Raw genomic sequence first — 14,708 nt, 5'->3', positions numbered from 1 at the left:
TGTACAGATACCACTTTGTTAATGTACAGAGATTTTTTCACAACCGTTACAACCCAGTGGGACAACCTAGTGGCTAGCCCAGTTTAAGTACAACTTTGCCAAAAAGATCTCACATGACATGGGCACTTTCCACATTATGGAGTGTGATTCTCTAATGTAGAGTTGAATTTGCACAACTTCAGCAAATCTGAATGTCAGCTTTCACGGATATATTATTTTTTGTCTTTGGGTTAACATTTTACATTATTCACTGCATAAATGTGAGTCTTTACAGAAGAAAAAAGTAATACTTGTAAAGTAGCAGATCAGTTACTACTTCTGATTTGCCCAGCATTGTTGAGCTCTTTGTATAATTTTACTAAATTATATACAAAAATAGCCATCTAAAAAAGTTGTTTAAAATGTATGGTAAGATAGATTCAAAATAATTAAAATGTAATCATAACTGTTGCATGTCCTTTCACCTTAATTTAAAAATATATGCATACTATATTTCTGCAGTTTCATCTGCATTTGACAGAATTCATGAAAAAGGCATCAGGTCAAGTGTTTTAAACACTTCATCTAATACAATGTGGGTTAACAATCTCTTTTCAAGTGATTAACTGACAACTTTGAATCCAAATTTATATGTATGTATATATATATATATGTGTGTGTGTGTGTGTGTGTGTGTGTGTGTGTCTGTCCATATATGTTTCCACTACATTTAGATTACAAAAGCTCACCAGATAATGCTTGTACTGCATGAAAAGTTACTTGGAACACAAGTACTCGAACCAATTACAATTTGAGTAAACGTGATAACTGAGCAGTATCTGTAGGAAGGCAAGCTTCTCCATTCATCTTGATTATTTTTACTTGAAACAAGTAATCTCCGTGGTATCCCCGAAGTCTCAAAACAACCCACTAAAGTGTAGTGGGTCTAAAAACAAAACAGTGTAAGAAACTTCTCTGTGTGGAAGATTTTCAGTCCATATATTTCTAGTTAATCACTGTATATTAATCAGATCAGACAATAGTAGTAGAAGTAGCGAACGTAAACTCGTCAAGTCAAAAAGTAATAACAGAAAATATATAATTCTACAATATTACTAAGTATTCGAAAGTAATCCAAGCAAGGCAGGCAGTCTGTTTCCAGTCGAAAATCCTTTATTAAGTATACAGACAAGCGATCCAGTTTACGTTCGCTACTTCTACTACTATTGTCTGATCTGATTAATATACAGTGATTAACTAGAAATATATGGACTGAAAATCTTCCACACAGAGAAGTTTCTTACACTGTTTTGATTATTTTTACTTGAAGACTGCAGTATCTCATAGAAACTGCACTAACAGGCAGTGTAAAGCCCATCTCACTCTTTCTCACAGAGACTGTAAGATCAAGCACCACCAGCAAAAAACACAACACATACCAATTAGCATCTCTATATGTGAAATCTCTATATGTGAACAGAAATTTGGTCACATAAGCAACTAAAACTCATCTTGTTATGTTCAAGTAACTAAAATGTAAACTTAGGTGATCTACGCTATCTGTCAGGGATTTTGTTTCATCATAAATCTTTTAACGTGCTTTGCCGAAAATTCATAAACTTGCATTGTTACAAAAGTCGTACTGTATCATTGCTTGTGTGATACTGACATAAGAATATGATTTTTTTTCTTTTTTATCACTGTTTTGTGACCCCAAGGTCCGATGTATTGTGTGAGGGAAAGAACAGAAGCTTGCCCCCCACAAACATATGTTATTTATTTGCTTTTTACAAGTTTTACTTCACATGATACATATAAGCTGATGAACCTTTACTGGCACTAAAGCCAGCTTAATAAACACAAAAACTGTGTCTACATACATAATATGCCCACACACAAGTGTGTGTGTGTGTGTGTGTGTGTGTGTGTGTGTGTGTGTGTGTGTGTGTGTGTGTGTGTGTGTGTGTCTATCTAGTCATTCTGACTACTTTATCAAAACCACTTCTCCTCGTCTATGAAGTGCTTGATCTATAGCATAGATACATAAGTGATAAGCAATCATTTTATCAAAACCACTTAAGTGAAGGGGTTGATATAAACTTTTTCAATTTTTTTTTTAATTCAAAAGTCAGGTCTCTGAAATTTGTGTGACCTCCAAGGGTGTCACACCTGAGGGTATTTATTTTTCTTTCTTTCTGGATTGTGGTAACTTTGGAGTTGTTTACATTAGTTAGCAGGGGTACAAAGGGGTGCAGAGGCCCTTGACCCCCACACAAAATATAATTCTGGGCTATATTTTTCTCCACTACCATTTAATTTATTAGAATCAGTACTTTGGAGACTTGCATAAAATCCCATAATACATTCCAATATCTATAACAATTTTGATTGTTGACTGTCTAAGAAATTCACTCTATATAGCTTAAAAAAACAGAAATATCTGTTTCATACAGTAGTTTAAAAAAGTCATGAAACATGCCAAGATACAGTATTTAGGCATTACCTGAATCCCTAATTAAGCACATAAAACACAGACCATGACAATTTTTCTTTTACCTCATTCATTTTTAACATTTTCACTTTTATATGAATCATCAGAGACAGATTACCTAAACATGATTTTAACACAGTTAAATGTCGTATCTGATTCTAAAGCTATAACATGATTTCAACATCTCAGATTCTAAAGACAATCAACCATGTCTATGTCAGAGTTAATTAGTATGTGCATTCTTCAGACAAGTCAGTAGGAAATCTCAATTTTCACAAGGCTGTTTATGCCGATAATCCTTTAAGAAATCGTCTGTAGTAGTCACTGCCATCCCATCTGTGAATTGTTGAGCCCAGACTGCAAAGAGTATGTTCTACCTGGTGCAGATGAGAAGCCTGCAAAGCCACCTGACTGAGCCTGTAGGCTTTCTAGTGCTGAAGACGTCTAAGAAAAGAATCAGAAATGTTCTGTTAAGTTATGGATGACTGTTCCATGTTTTAACAATGCAGTCTTTTCCACAATGAGCTATTTTTCCTGTATTAACTGGCACTTATAGTACAGTCATATCTTGAATTATCTGCAATAAATAAAGAAAGGTTTGCCTGAAAACACACTGCCACAATCAGACCACTGAAACTTCTGCAATCTTTATTTTCCAGTAGGAGTACAACAATGAATTTGTTCCAAATCATTCCTCTCAACTTCTTTGTTAAGGGATTCAGGGACAGTTTTTAAATATTAGTCTAATTCACTAAAAAAGTTAATAGAACAGCAAGTTTTGCATCAACATGCATTTTCCGAACAATAAGAAATAAGAAACTCCAAAGTCTAGCATTATTGATAGACTGCAATCCTATGTGATTTACCAGAAAATCAAAAATTTTACAAGGAACAGGGCAAAAACATGAGGCAAAGTCAGGAACATTCTGCAAAATCAAGAATAGTTAAGAGGTATGTTGACAAAGCAATAAAATATTCCTTTCCCAAAAATAGGTCAGAGGAAGAACAGCCTATTTGGTGTACAATTAAGTACAAATCAGCTCAGCAACTCTGGAAGGCAGATATGATTTTGATTACAGTAAAATGAAATAAATATCCAAGACCTAGATAAAGGTACAGCAGTAAATGATAACAGAACATTTAAAACAATAAAAATACCGCACCAACATGGCAGTACTGGCACACACTCTTTATTTATATAAAACGTTAAATAAAGTGTGTGTGCCAGTACTGCCATGTTGGTCCGGTATTTTTATTGTTTTAAATGATTTTGATTACAACTTGCATATCTGATGAGTACTCACAAGTGAATTAATCTTCATAGTACACCAGGACGTTAGTGAAAATGAATTTTGTACTCCTACATTTAGGGCTAGGAGAAGGGATGGAGTTTTGTGTGGTTAGTACTTTTTACATGCTATATGTGTGTGTTTCTGGGTTAAGCATAGAGAAAGGATTAATTATGGTGATTGTATGAATGGTGTGTGTGTGTGGATGTCCGAATGCCTTGTATAGTGGTACTGTTAGGAAAGGTTTTTTGGTGTAGGGTTGGAACTGGGGTGGGGGGCAGCAGCAGGATTAGGGTTAGCACACATGTGTAAGGCCTGAGAGGTAGCCACATCCCTGACAGAATGAGCTCTAGGCCCTATTGTGTTTGCTATATTAACATTTAATGCAATTTTTAAGCCTGTAAATCAGGACTGTGATGCAGTGAAATCCTTGGAAGTAAAATGGCATTCTTGAATGCATGTTGTACTCAATTATCTTACTGGATGTCCCCAAATTTTTTTTTTTTGTTGAAGACTGCCTTAGGTGAAATGGTGTATGGCCTCCACAAAACTAGTGCATCCAGAGATTCAGGTGTTTTTTTGTTGTCACAATCTGGTACCATACCTGCCTTCCACTTTGGGGGCTATCCGACTTCTGCTCACAAAACCATTAAAAACAAATGTTCAGAATATATGGGCACTTAAATCGTCCTTAGTCCAGGAGTAAAATTTTACTTCTACAGCCAGGACAACATTTCTGTTACTGCATGTAGCAGAATAAAATCTACAGTTCATGCACTGCCAGTAAATCAGGATGGAGACGCACTGAAGTCCCGGGGGACAGAATAACATTCCTGACTGCGTTTTCTACCCAAACACTTTACCAGAATTCCCTGATCCTGACTTTCTTAGTGTAAACTGCCTTTGGGGTATTGTCATATAGCTGCTTACATACAGCTAATCACATCCAGCATTTCAGACTGATTTTATTGTTACATTCTGGATATTATTTAACTTCTGCTTAACAAGCTGGCTAATACTCTAATGCCCAGAAGTTCTCATTACATCAGAAGTAAAAATAATACATATTACAACTGAAAAAAATAGTTTCGCAATTGCAAAATGTTATGACTACAATGCCATGTGTGCATTCAACTAAGGTGGTTTTCTCAGATTCAGCACTGAGCTAGACTGACATTTATGAATTAGAATAATAATCTTATGTGTAATTTTTACTTGATCACCTTATTGATAGTATCTTAACATTTCATAATGAAGGGCAGTAAGATATAGCCTTTCACAGATAAGACACCAGAAGCTTTGATGTGTATGCCTTTACTGCCACAGTCTGAAATTCTGCATTATACTTGGTTTTCATTTTTGCTTTTGTGTTGATCATCTGCTAAGTATACATAGTACAAAAATGACCTAGAATACTTCTCTACTGATTTGTAATTATACCAGAAGTAATATTCTCTACATGTTTTAGAAAAAACAATATTTTGTTTCTTGCAGCACTACATAGCATACCTGCCAACTGTTTGATCAACTAATGCTTATTGTCAAATATTGCACAGTGCTACAATGAAAACCACCGAGAGTAGAATAACAGACTATCAGTGAGTATCTTGTAACTTCCTGAAAGCTTCATTTTGAAATATCAAAGTGGGGCTAAGGTACTGCCTTTTATATACAAGGACTACAATAACATGTTTAGCAGTGTTCACTGCCATAGTCAGTCCTTTTACATTATAACCATTTTCCATTGGGAGTGTTGTTTTGGACTTGCACGTAAGAGTGTAGAAGACAGTAATGATCTCAAATACTTGTTTACTCGATTATCATTTAGATCATAAGTAAACCAAACAACAAAAACAATAAACATTTCACACAATTTGTTTTCATCTGTGATATGCCTGGCTACAATGCCTTTCTTTCAAGAGGCTAAAGCTGAATTATGAAATTCAGAAGCGTACTTCAGTGGAAGCTGCGAGGTAAATAATGTGGTTTTATGCATGCTTTTGTGTTGTTATTACCTGAAAGTCATATCATTAAATCCCAGAGGGTGACAGAGTATCATTAAATCCCAGAGGGTGACAGAGATATACCCTTTCAAATAGAGGCACAGTGGCTTTAGTTCATATGCCTTTACTGACACAGTGCAACATTTTGCATTATGTTCAGTTTTTATTGTGGGAGCTGTACTGAAGTTCTGCTCAGTATGTTAAGTACACTAATGGCCTGGATCACTTCTTTCAGAATTAGTGAGTTGTCATTATATCAAAAGTACAAATCCTCTGTACTTTACCAGATTTATTTTCATTTGCAGCAGGCCAAATATTTGAGCAACTAATGTGGTAAGGTGAAATTAACTCATGGGGGTAGAATATATATAGCATGCATTTCTGTGGCTTATCATCCATTTGTTAATCTCTCAGTGTTTCAGAACTATCGCTGCAAAGGGAGGTAAACTATGGCCTAATGTAGCAGTCTGGTATTTTGTACTGCAATCTGGAATTTTGTATTATACCAGTTTCCATCCAGAGTATTGTTTTGATTGTCTGCTCCCTAAGCAGAACACAGTAATGGCCTAGAATATGTCTTTACTGAATTGTCATTAAATCCGAAGTATGTACCCTATAAAATTATCTAAAATATATATTTTTTCACTTTCAACATATCATGCTTATAATGTTATGCTTTCAAGCAGTTGAAGTTGTGGGGTTAAATTTAGAGCTGTGCTTCACTGGAAGCTCTGAGACAGAATAGCAGTTTTGGATGTGTTAGTATTAACTGAACGCATCATAATCACATGCCAAAGGAAGACAAAGATATACCTTTGAAAACAGGTCCCAATAGCTTTAGTTAATATGCCTTTACTGCCACAATATGACATTTTGCAATATACAGTTTTCATTGTGAGTAGTGTATTGAACTTCTGCTTTGTATGCTGACTACAACCTAGAATGCTTTTTTTACTGGATATTCATTACATCAGAAGTAAACATCTTCTATATTTGTCAGAAACATACATTTTGTTTTTTTTTCATTTGCAACTTTTCATAGTTACTATTTCAAATGTTTAAGCAGCTAATGTGGTTGGCTCAAACTGAAGTTGAGCTGCACTGAAACTCCCAGTGGAAGAATATGAATCTTATGTAGTTCTGTAGATAATCATCTTGATGTCGCTCCCTCAAAGTTTCATAACAAAATCTCGAAGAGTACATGACACGTGGAATTTTACTGATAGATACTATATCAGTACATGCTGCGACCTAGCATTTTGCATTATACTCTGCACCTGGAGTGCTGACTTGAGTTTCAGCTTAGTATACAGAAAAGAATAATGGTCTGGAATACTTCTTTAATTAGTTGTCACTAGAGCAGAGGTAAAAACCCTATATATTTCACCATCATTTTTTCAGCTATAGCATGTTATACTTTAAAGCGGTTAAAGCTGTGGGGATGACTCCAGAAGTGTGCTGCAATGGAAATTCTCTTTGGTTAGAACTACAGCCTTTGGATACTTTTGTAGCAAAACACTCCAAAGTCTTTACTTCAGCCACTGAGCAAACTGTGGCCAAAGACAGGCCTCAGTGCCTTTAGTTCATATACCTTGCCACGCTCTGACATTTTATGTTATATTCTCTTTTCATATGGACTTTTGTTTAGTACGCTGAGAACAACAACAGTCTAGAATAATTCTTTACTGTCACTAAATCAGCAGTAAAATCCTCAACATTTTATGATTTTTATTTCACTTGGAACACACCAAAGTTAACATGCTGAATGTTTGAGCAACTTATGTGGTGGGGTCAAATTCAGCAAAGAGCTACACTGAAACTGTTAAGGTGAGCAAAAGAAACATGTACTTTATAGCTGGTTATTTGCTGTTGCTTTCTGAATGCTTCATAATGAAATCTGAAATGAGGACTGAGATATGGACTTTAATAGAAAGGCACTATATCAAAGTGTTCACTGCAAAGTCTGCCATTTGACATTGTATCTCGTTTCCTTTGGAAGAACTGTTTTGAACTTCTGCTCAGTGTGCATAATATGGTAATGCCACAGAATATTTCTTTACTGACTTACCTTTAGATCACAAGTAAAAGCACTAAATGTTTTCAGTTGTAACATGCTGTGCTGTGCTCTCAAGTGACAAAAATAAGAAGTTATGTACTCACCATAACGTTCCATCTGAGTAGGTAAACTTCATTTGTCTGCAACCTGTGGGATACGGATTCGATCTCGGATCCGAGCCGGCAACTTTACAAAGCTTAGATCCAAGCTCCTAGCTCCTCCCATTACACATAATCCCCTACCAACCCTGATTGACCTCAGATCAAGTTTGCCCGCAAGCACTATAGTGGATAACTAACTACATTATCAGAAATGGTACATCACTATATGACATGAAACACATCTGAAGGTCAGGGGGATGGAGGGGGGGAACGGTTGCAGACAAATGAAGTTTACCTACTCAGATGGAACGTTATGGTGAGTACACAACTTCTTAATCTGAAGTAGTTAACTTCATTTGGTCTGCAACCTGTGGGACAGAGTCCCCAGCTACCTAAACATTGGGCGGCCTTCATGGAAGGATATTCCGGAGCACTGCGGAGCCAAAAGAAGTTCTCCCTCTGGAGGTAATGTCCAATTTATAATGATTGATGAAGGTATGAGATGAGGCCCAAGTGGCTGCTGAACAGATATCATCCAAGGAAACCCTGGATTTAAAGGCGGCAGATGTAGCCATAACCCTAGTTGAATGGGCACGAACTCCTTGAGGTGTGGGCCTGCCGGAATTTTGATACGCTGTAATGATACACTGTGAAATCCATCTCAATAAGGAAACTTTCGAGACCAGATTACCTAGATTAAATTTGGCAAAGGAGACGAACAACTGGTCGGATTGTCTGTGACCAGATGTCCTATGAATGTAAAATCTAAGTTGTCTGTGCACGTCCAAAGAATGTAGTCTGTACTCCCCTTTGTTCTGGTAGTTAGGAAAGAATACCAGCAAATTGATAGATTGGTTAATATTAGATTCAGAAACTACCTTCGGGAGGAAGGAGGGATTGGTCCTGAGGTAAACCCTATCCTTGTGAAAGGCTAAGTATGAGGGTTTCACAGAAAGAGCTTGCAGTTCAGATACTCACCTGGCTGAAGTAATAGCCACAAGAAAGGCTGTTTTCCAAGACAAATATCTGAGGTCTACTGAAGATGCCGGTTCGAAGGGAGGGGCTGTCAGGGCTTGTAATACCAAGGTCAAATCCAATGGAGGTACCGCTTCCTTTATTGGAGGTCTAAGAAGAAAGGTGCCCTTTAGGAACGTTTTGCACAATTTTGTAGTAATCAAAGGACCCATTTCAGTGCCTACGTGGTAATGAGAGATAGCTGCTAACTGAACCTTAACCATAGAACAGCTAGCTCTGCCATTAAAAAGACCTGAAAGAAAGTCCAGCACTGCAGGCAAGGGGCTGTAAAAGGGTCCAAATTATGGCGTTCTGCCCAGATAGAGAAACGCTTCCATTTACTACCATAGACCTGCCTAGTAGAGGGCTTGTGCGCTGCTACTAGGATAGTTTTAACTGGAGAAGAGATACCGGGAGTCCTAGCTACAAGTGGAACTGGAGCAGTCAAGCCGTAAGCTTGAGGCTGGCCAGGTCGGGAAGTGGGAGCCCCTGGGGGTGGGAGATTAGATCCGGAAGGGGATCTAGAATCCAGGGCGGATTCATTCGATGAGACCAGAGGTAAGGGAACAAAACTTGGCGAGGCCAGAATGGGGCAATGAGGATCATCCTGCTCCCCAACCGACTGGCTTTCTGAAGAAGTTTCAGCATGAGGGGAAGAGGAGGGTAGGCATAGAGAAGACCGGGTGGCCAAGCATGCACCAAGGCGTCCCTTGGGGCTTCCCCAGCAGGGGGAATGAGAGCGAAGTAATTGTTGCATTTCGTGTTTGAGGGAGATGCAAAAAGATCGCAACAGGGCTTCCCCCAAACGGCAAAAATTCGACTCGCTACTCAAGGATTGAGGGACCACTCGTAAGGTGAAAGGATGGTGCGACTCAGTCTGTCCGCCAGGATGTTGGTCAGTCCCGGAATGTGCGTTGCAATGAGAAAGCGGTTGGTGAAGTCGCCCATTCCCACACTCTCATGGCTTCTCGACAGAGTGGGTAAGACCTGGTTCCCCCTTGTTTGTTGATATACCATACCACAGACATACTGTCTGTCTGGATTGCAATTGTTCCTACAGGCAAAAGGCTCTGAAGTGCTTGCAACGGCAACAGCACTGCCCTCATCTCTAGAACATTTATGTGCAATAAGGTCTCCGAATCGTTCCACGTGCCTTGGACCGTCCTGCTCGAATAATGCCCCCCCCAAGACAAGAGGCGTCCGTGGTCACCGTAGCGAGAGGGGGGCCGTGGCAAAGGGGCGTCCCGCCTGTAGGTCCGGCGATTGAAGCCACCAAACGAGAGCCCTCTTGCAGGCCCTGCTGAGAGAAATGGGGTGACTCAAGGGGTATTGATGAAGGGACCATTGGACTTGGAGAGTCCACTGTAAAATCCTCATGTTCAGACGCGCCATGGGAAGAAGGTTTATAGCGGCTGCCATGGACCCCAGGGCCGTCAGAACCAATCCCACCGGAGGTTTTGAAGATTGAAAGATGGCCCGCACATGTGCCCTCAAAATGTGCAACCGGTCGGGAGTTAAGAAGACTAGTTGCCTGTTGGTGTCCAGTCTGGTCCCGATAAAATCTATCACCTGAGTTGGGGTGAGAGAGGACTTGTCCGAGTTCATAGTGATCCCTAGTTGCGGAGCAAGGTTGAGAAAGTAGTCCCTGGCTAAGCATAGTAGATGCCTTGTCGGGGCGGTGAGGAGCCAGTTGTCCAGGTACAGGAAGACCTGCATTCCCTGGAGTCTCAGGTGGGCCGCTATCACTGCTAATACCTTGGTGAACACCCTGGGGGCTGAGGTGAGACCAAAGGGGAGGACCCTGAATTGATAATGACTGGCTCCCAGCCAGAAGTGGAGAAACCTCCTGGACCGTTCGTCCATCAATATGTGGTAGTACGCGTCCTTGAGGTCTATGGAGCACATCCAGCCTCCCGCAAGAGGGGGAGAATAGAGTGAAGAGTGACCATCCGGAACTTTTATTTGGTTATTGACAGATTCAGTAGGGAAAGATCGAGGATGGGCCTTAGGTCCCCCGTCTTTTTTGGTTCCAAAAAGAATCTGGAGTAGTAACCCGATCCGGACTGGCCTGGGGGGACGTGCTGGATGGCTCCTTTTTCTAAAAGCAGCCGAATTTCCGCAGCTGCTGCCTCCCTCTGATTGGGTGGAACATTGAGGAGGTGTCCAGGGGTGTCGGGAATGTAGGAAAAGGGAATTCTGTATCCTCTGGATATGATATTAAGCACCCAGCGGTCTGTTGTAATGGACTCCCAAGCTGCCAGGTGCTTCGAGAAATGCCCCCCGACTGCCTCCAGAGTGGAGCAGTCAGGCAACCCCTCAGGGTTGCTGCGTGGGCCGATCAGAGAAGACTTCTCTGGACCCAAAGTTCTTCGGGCCCCCTCTTCCTCTAGGGCGGCGTCCACCCTGTCCTCCTCTGCCGCGGAAGGACTGGGAGTCCGAAGCGGACTGGGATTGTTGCGACTTTTGGAACTACATCTTCTTCTGTCCCTTTTGGTTCTTGGAGAAGGACCTCTGGGGAGCAGAGAAGCAGACTCCGATGGCAGACAACGTCTTCCCGTCCTGGACCAAAGTCTCGCAACTGTCTTGCGAAATAGGGCAGAACCATCGAAGGGGGCATTCGCAAAGGACGCCTTGAAGGGTTCCCCGAAGTCACAATGTCGGAGCCAGGCCTGGCGCCTCATAACTAGGCCTGCTCCGCTGGCTCCCTCTGTAGCATGGGATAAAAGCCGCATAGAGGTGTTGGATATAGACCTAAGAGTGGCCATGCGAGTGGAGGACAACTGTTTGTCCTCCCCGACATGGACTCTAGGGGCGATGCAGCGTATTCTTTGATAAGGTCTCGCTGCAGTCGAATCACATGTGCCATGTAGTTCAGGGACCTTACAGTGAAGGTAGCTGAACTAAAGACCCGCTTCCCAAGACGGTCCATCGAGCGAGACTCCTTGCTTGGGGGATGGACCGAGGGACTCTCTTGGGCTAACTCCCTCTTGGGGGCTGCTGCCACCAACATGGCATCTACGGGGGGTCCCTTGCTCCAATGGGATTTCTCTGCCGGTGGGCTCAGGATCTTGTCAGGACGTTTGGGGACTGGCTCCACAGTGTCTGGCTCCTTCCACGCCCTAGTGGTGATAAGGTCCACTAAGGGGTCAGCCGGAGGGGACACCCAAGAGGTAGATGGGCCTGCTTCGAATGCCTCCAGGAACACGGATTCGTCCAAGGAAGCCTTGGGGGCAGACCACCTCCCTCTTATCCTAAGCATTTCCATGATGTCTATGAAGGAGACATCCTCGGGGGGGTGACCTTGGGGAGCCTTCCACCTCATCCAAATCTGTGTCTTCTGTCAAGGACTCGGGGGAGTCCACATGCCTCCTCTTACACTTCCGCTTGTGAGGAACATCCTCGGGGGGACTGTCCGAGGACGACTCACCAGCAACGTCTTGTTCCAGGGGAATGACCTGAGATGTCAAAGCAGGCTGTCCCTGTGGCTGGGTGACGGAAGCCTTACCCAAACGAGAGGGAGTGCGGGATGGAACCGTAGCAGGGAGCGGGGGCCTGGATGCACTCAACAGAGCCCTCTCCACCACATTGAAGGCCGAGGGAGAGCCACTCTCTCTGGGATCTGAGAGCCGACCCTCACTCGGATCCGATGGATGGATCTGAGCCGGAGCCGAGACCATCGAATCCGAAGGGCCAGTGTGCTCCGACCTGGATGGAGCCGAAGGCACACTAAACCCCTCGGATCCGAAGCTCAGAGCACGGTTCCGAGAGCTCGGATCCGACAAGCACGGATCCGGTAAACTTGAAGGAAGAGTCGGAGCCGAAGTACCAGATACTGTCGGCGCCAACCCACCCCCCCGGCTCCAACACTGCCCGGCTCCGAGCGCTCTGAACCCGGGAAGCGGGTCGGAGAAGGAGCTATCGGGGAGAAGAAGGGTGTTGAGCCCCCCCCCCGGAGTGGGGGGGGAGGCAGGAGCACTCCCATCTGCATTTGGGCCTGGATGAACCTTCGCATCACCCGGTCTAAATCAGCTTCTGAAAGGCTATGCGCTGAGCTCGACGAGGCCACCGAGGCTGGCTGGGAGTGCCGCCTCGATGACCTCGACGGAGATCGGGTCTCCTCCTCCTCGGGTCCCGGTGAGAAACATGGAGACCGGAGCCGAGAAGGAGGAGACCTGGAAGCCAATGAGGGAGAAGCCAGCTTAGCCGGGGGGGCCAAAGCGGAGGCCTCGGCCCGCCGCTTGTGGTGCTTCTCCCTCTGTTTTTCTTTCCTGGCCTCCCTCTCCTCCGCCGCCGAAGCGGGAGATTGAGTCCCGGCCGGGGGGAGAGAGGCAGGAGTGGCTGCCACCGAAGCCTGGGAGGAGGCCACAGAAGCACCGGAGGCCGAAGCCGAATCTGGGGGCAAGAGTCCCGCTAGGATCAGCTTCGACCTCCGGTCCTTCAGTGCCCTGGGGTTGAACGCCGCGCAGATAGAACATCCAGAGGAAAGGTGTTCAACCCCAAGGCACCGGACACACCGAGTGTGGCCATCCGCTGGGGAGAGCTTATGGCCACACTCGGTGCACTTAGAAAATATCGGTTTTGAGGCCTCAGACATTTTAAACTAAAAGAAATCTCACTCAGTAGGCCCCAAACACACTAAACACACACACACAAACTACGACCAGCGAGGGATGGGGAGGAAAAAAAAAATGACTAGAATTTAAAAAGGTTATCTAAAAAGGAGGTAATGACAAGGGAAACCTAACCACACAAAACACGCTCACAAGTTTAAATATAGAAAATTAAGAAATGAGGACTTATCTGCCTAAACAAACCAGGAGCTCGCAATCTAGCTGCTGTTCAGAAGCGTGGCAAACTAGATCTGGGATCAATCAGGGTTGGCAGGGGATTATGGGTAAGGGGAGGAGCTAGGAGTTCGGATCTAAGCTTTGTAAAGTTGCCAGCTCGGATCCGAGATCGGATCCGTATCCCACAGGTTGCAGACCAAATGAAGTTAACTACTTCAGATCTATGTTTTCAAATTCAGAGGTGTGCTGCACTGGAAACTGTGAGGTTAGATTTGCAGTCTTGGGGGAGTTTTGCACCAAAGAGTATCCTAATGAACTCTGAAAGGGGTACACTGATAAAGTCTTTCAGATATATGTCCCAGTGGTTTTAGTTCATAAGGCTTTACTGCCACAGTCAGACATTCTGCATAATACATTTTTCATTGTGGGAGTAAAACTGAACTTGTTTGGGATGCTGACCACAAAGATGGCACATAAAACAGCTTCATTTAGTTATCATTATATCAGAAGCAAAGGTCCAATGTATTGTATCATAAATAATACATTTTCATTTGTAAGTTGCCAAAGTTAATATATCAAATATTAAGTATGTAATGTGCCAGGGTCATTTTCAGCACCCACAGTTGCAATGAAAATCCTAAGGGTAGAAAAGGAATCTTATGTGATTTTTGTACCTAATCATTGTGTTGTTACTTCTTCCAACTTTCATAAAGAAACTTCAATAGGGGATTGTAATTTAGCCTTTTATAGACAGGCACTACATAACTGTGTCTAGATGTGCTCAGCTGACTGCCTGTCACTTTGCATCATATAGGTTTTCCATCTGGAGTGTTGTTTTAAACTTCTGTTTAGCAAGCAGAACACAGTAATGGTTTAGAATATGTCTTTGATGAACTGCCATTAGATCAGAAGTAAAACACTATATATTTAAAGAAAAAGAAAACAGCAGCTAAAGTGATGGGTTCAAATTCACAGGCATGCCGCATAG

General features: G+C 42.7%; 1 protein-coding gene across 4 annotated transcripts in view; it reads right to left on the bottom strand.

Moving 5' to 3' along the window:
- Positions 1 to 2,074: 2,074 nt before the first annotated feature.
- Positions 2,075 to 14,708, bottom strand: part of PROSER1 (proline and serine rich 1) — a 781,917-nt gene continuing 769,283 nt past the window's right edge. For all 4 annotated transcript variants that reach the window (XM_044073158.1, XM_044073159.1, XM_044073160.1 and 1 more), the window contains one exon: positions 2,075 to 2,914. In XM_044073158.1, coding sequence (XP_043929093.1) covers positions 2,792 to 2,914 — 123 coding nt within the window. In that variant the 3' untranslated portion in view covers positions 2,075 to 2,791. The remainder of the gene's footprint in view (positions 2,915 to 14,708) is intronic.

This window comes from Protopterus annectens, chromosome 5.part1 (assembly GCF_019279795.1).
Source record: "Protopterus annectens isolate FY-2018-M chromosome 5.part1, PAN1.0, whole genome shotgun sequence".
NCBI lineage: Eukaryota > Metazoa > Chordata > Ceratodontiformes > Protopteridae > Protopterus > Protopterus annectens.
This window is presented reverse-complemented; position numbering and strand designations above follow the sequence as displayed.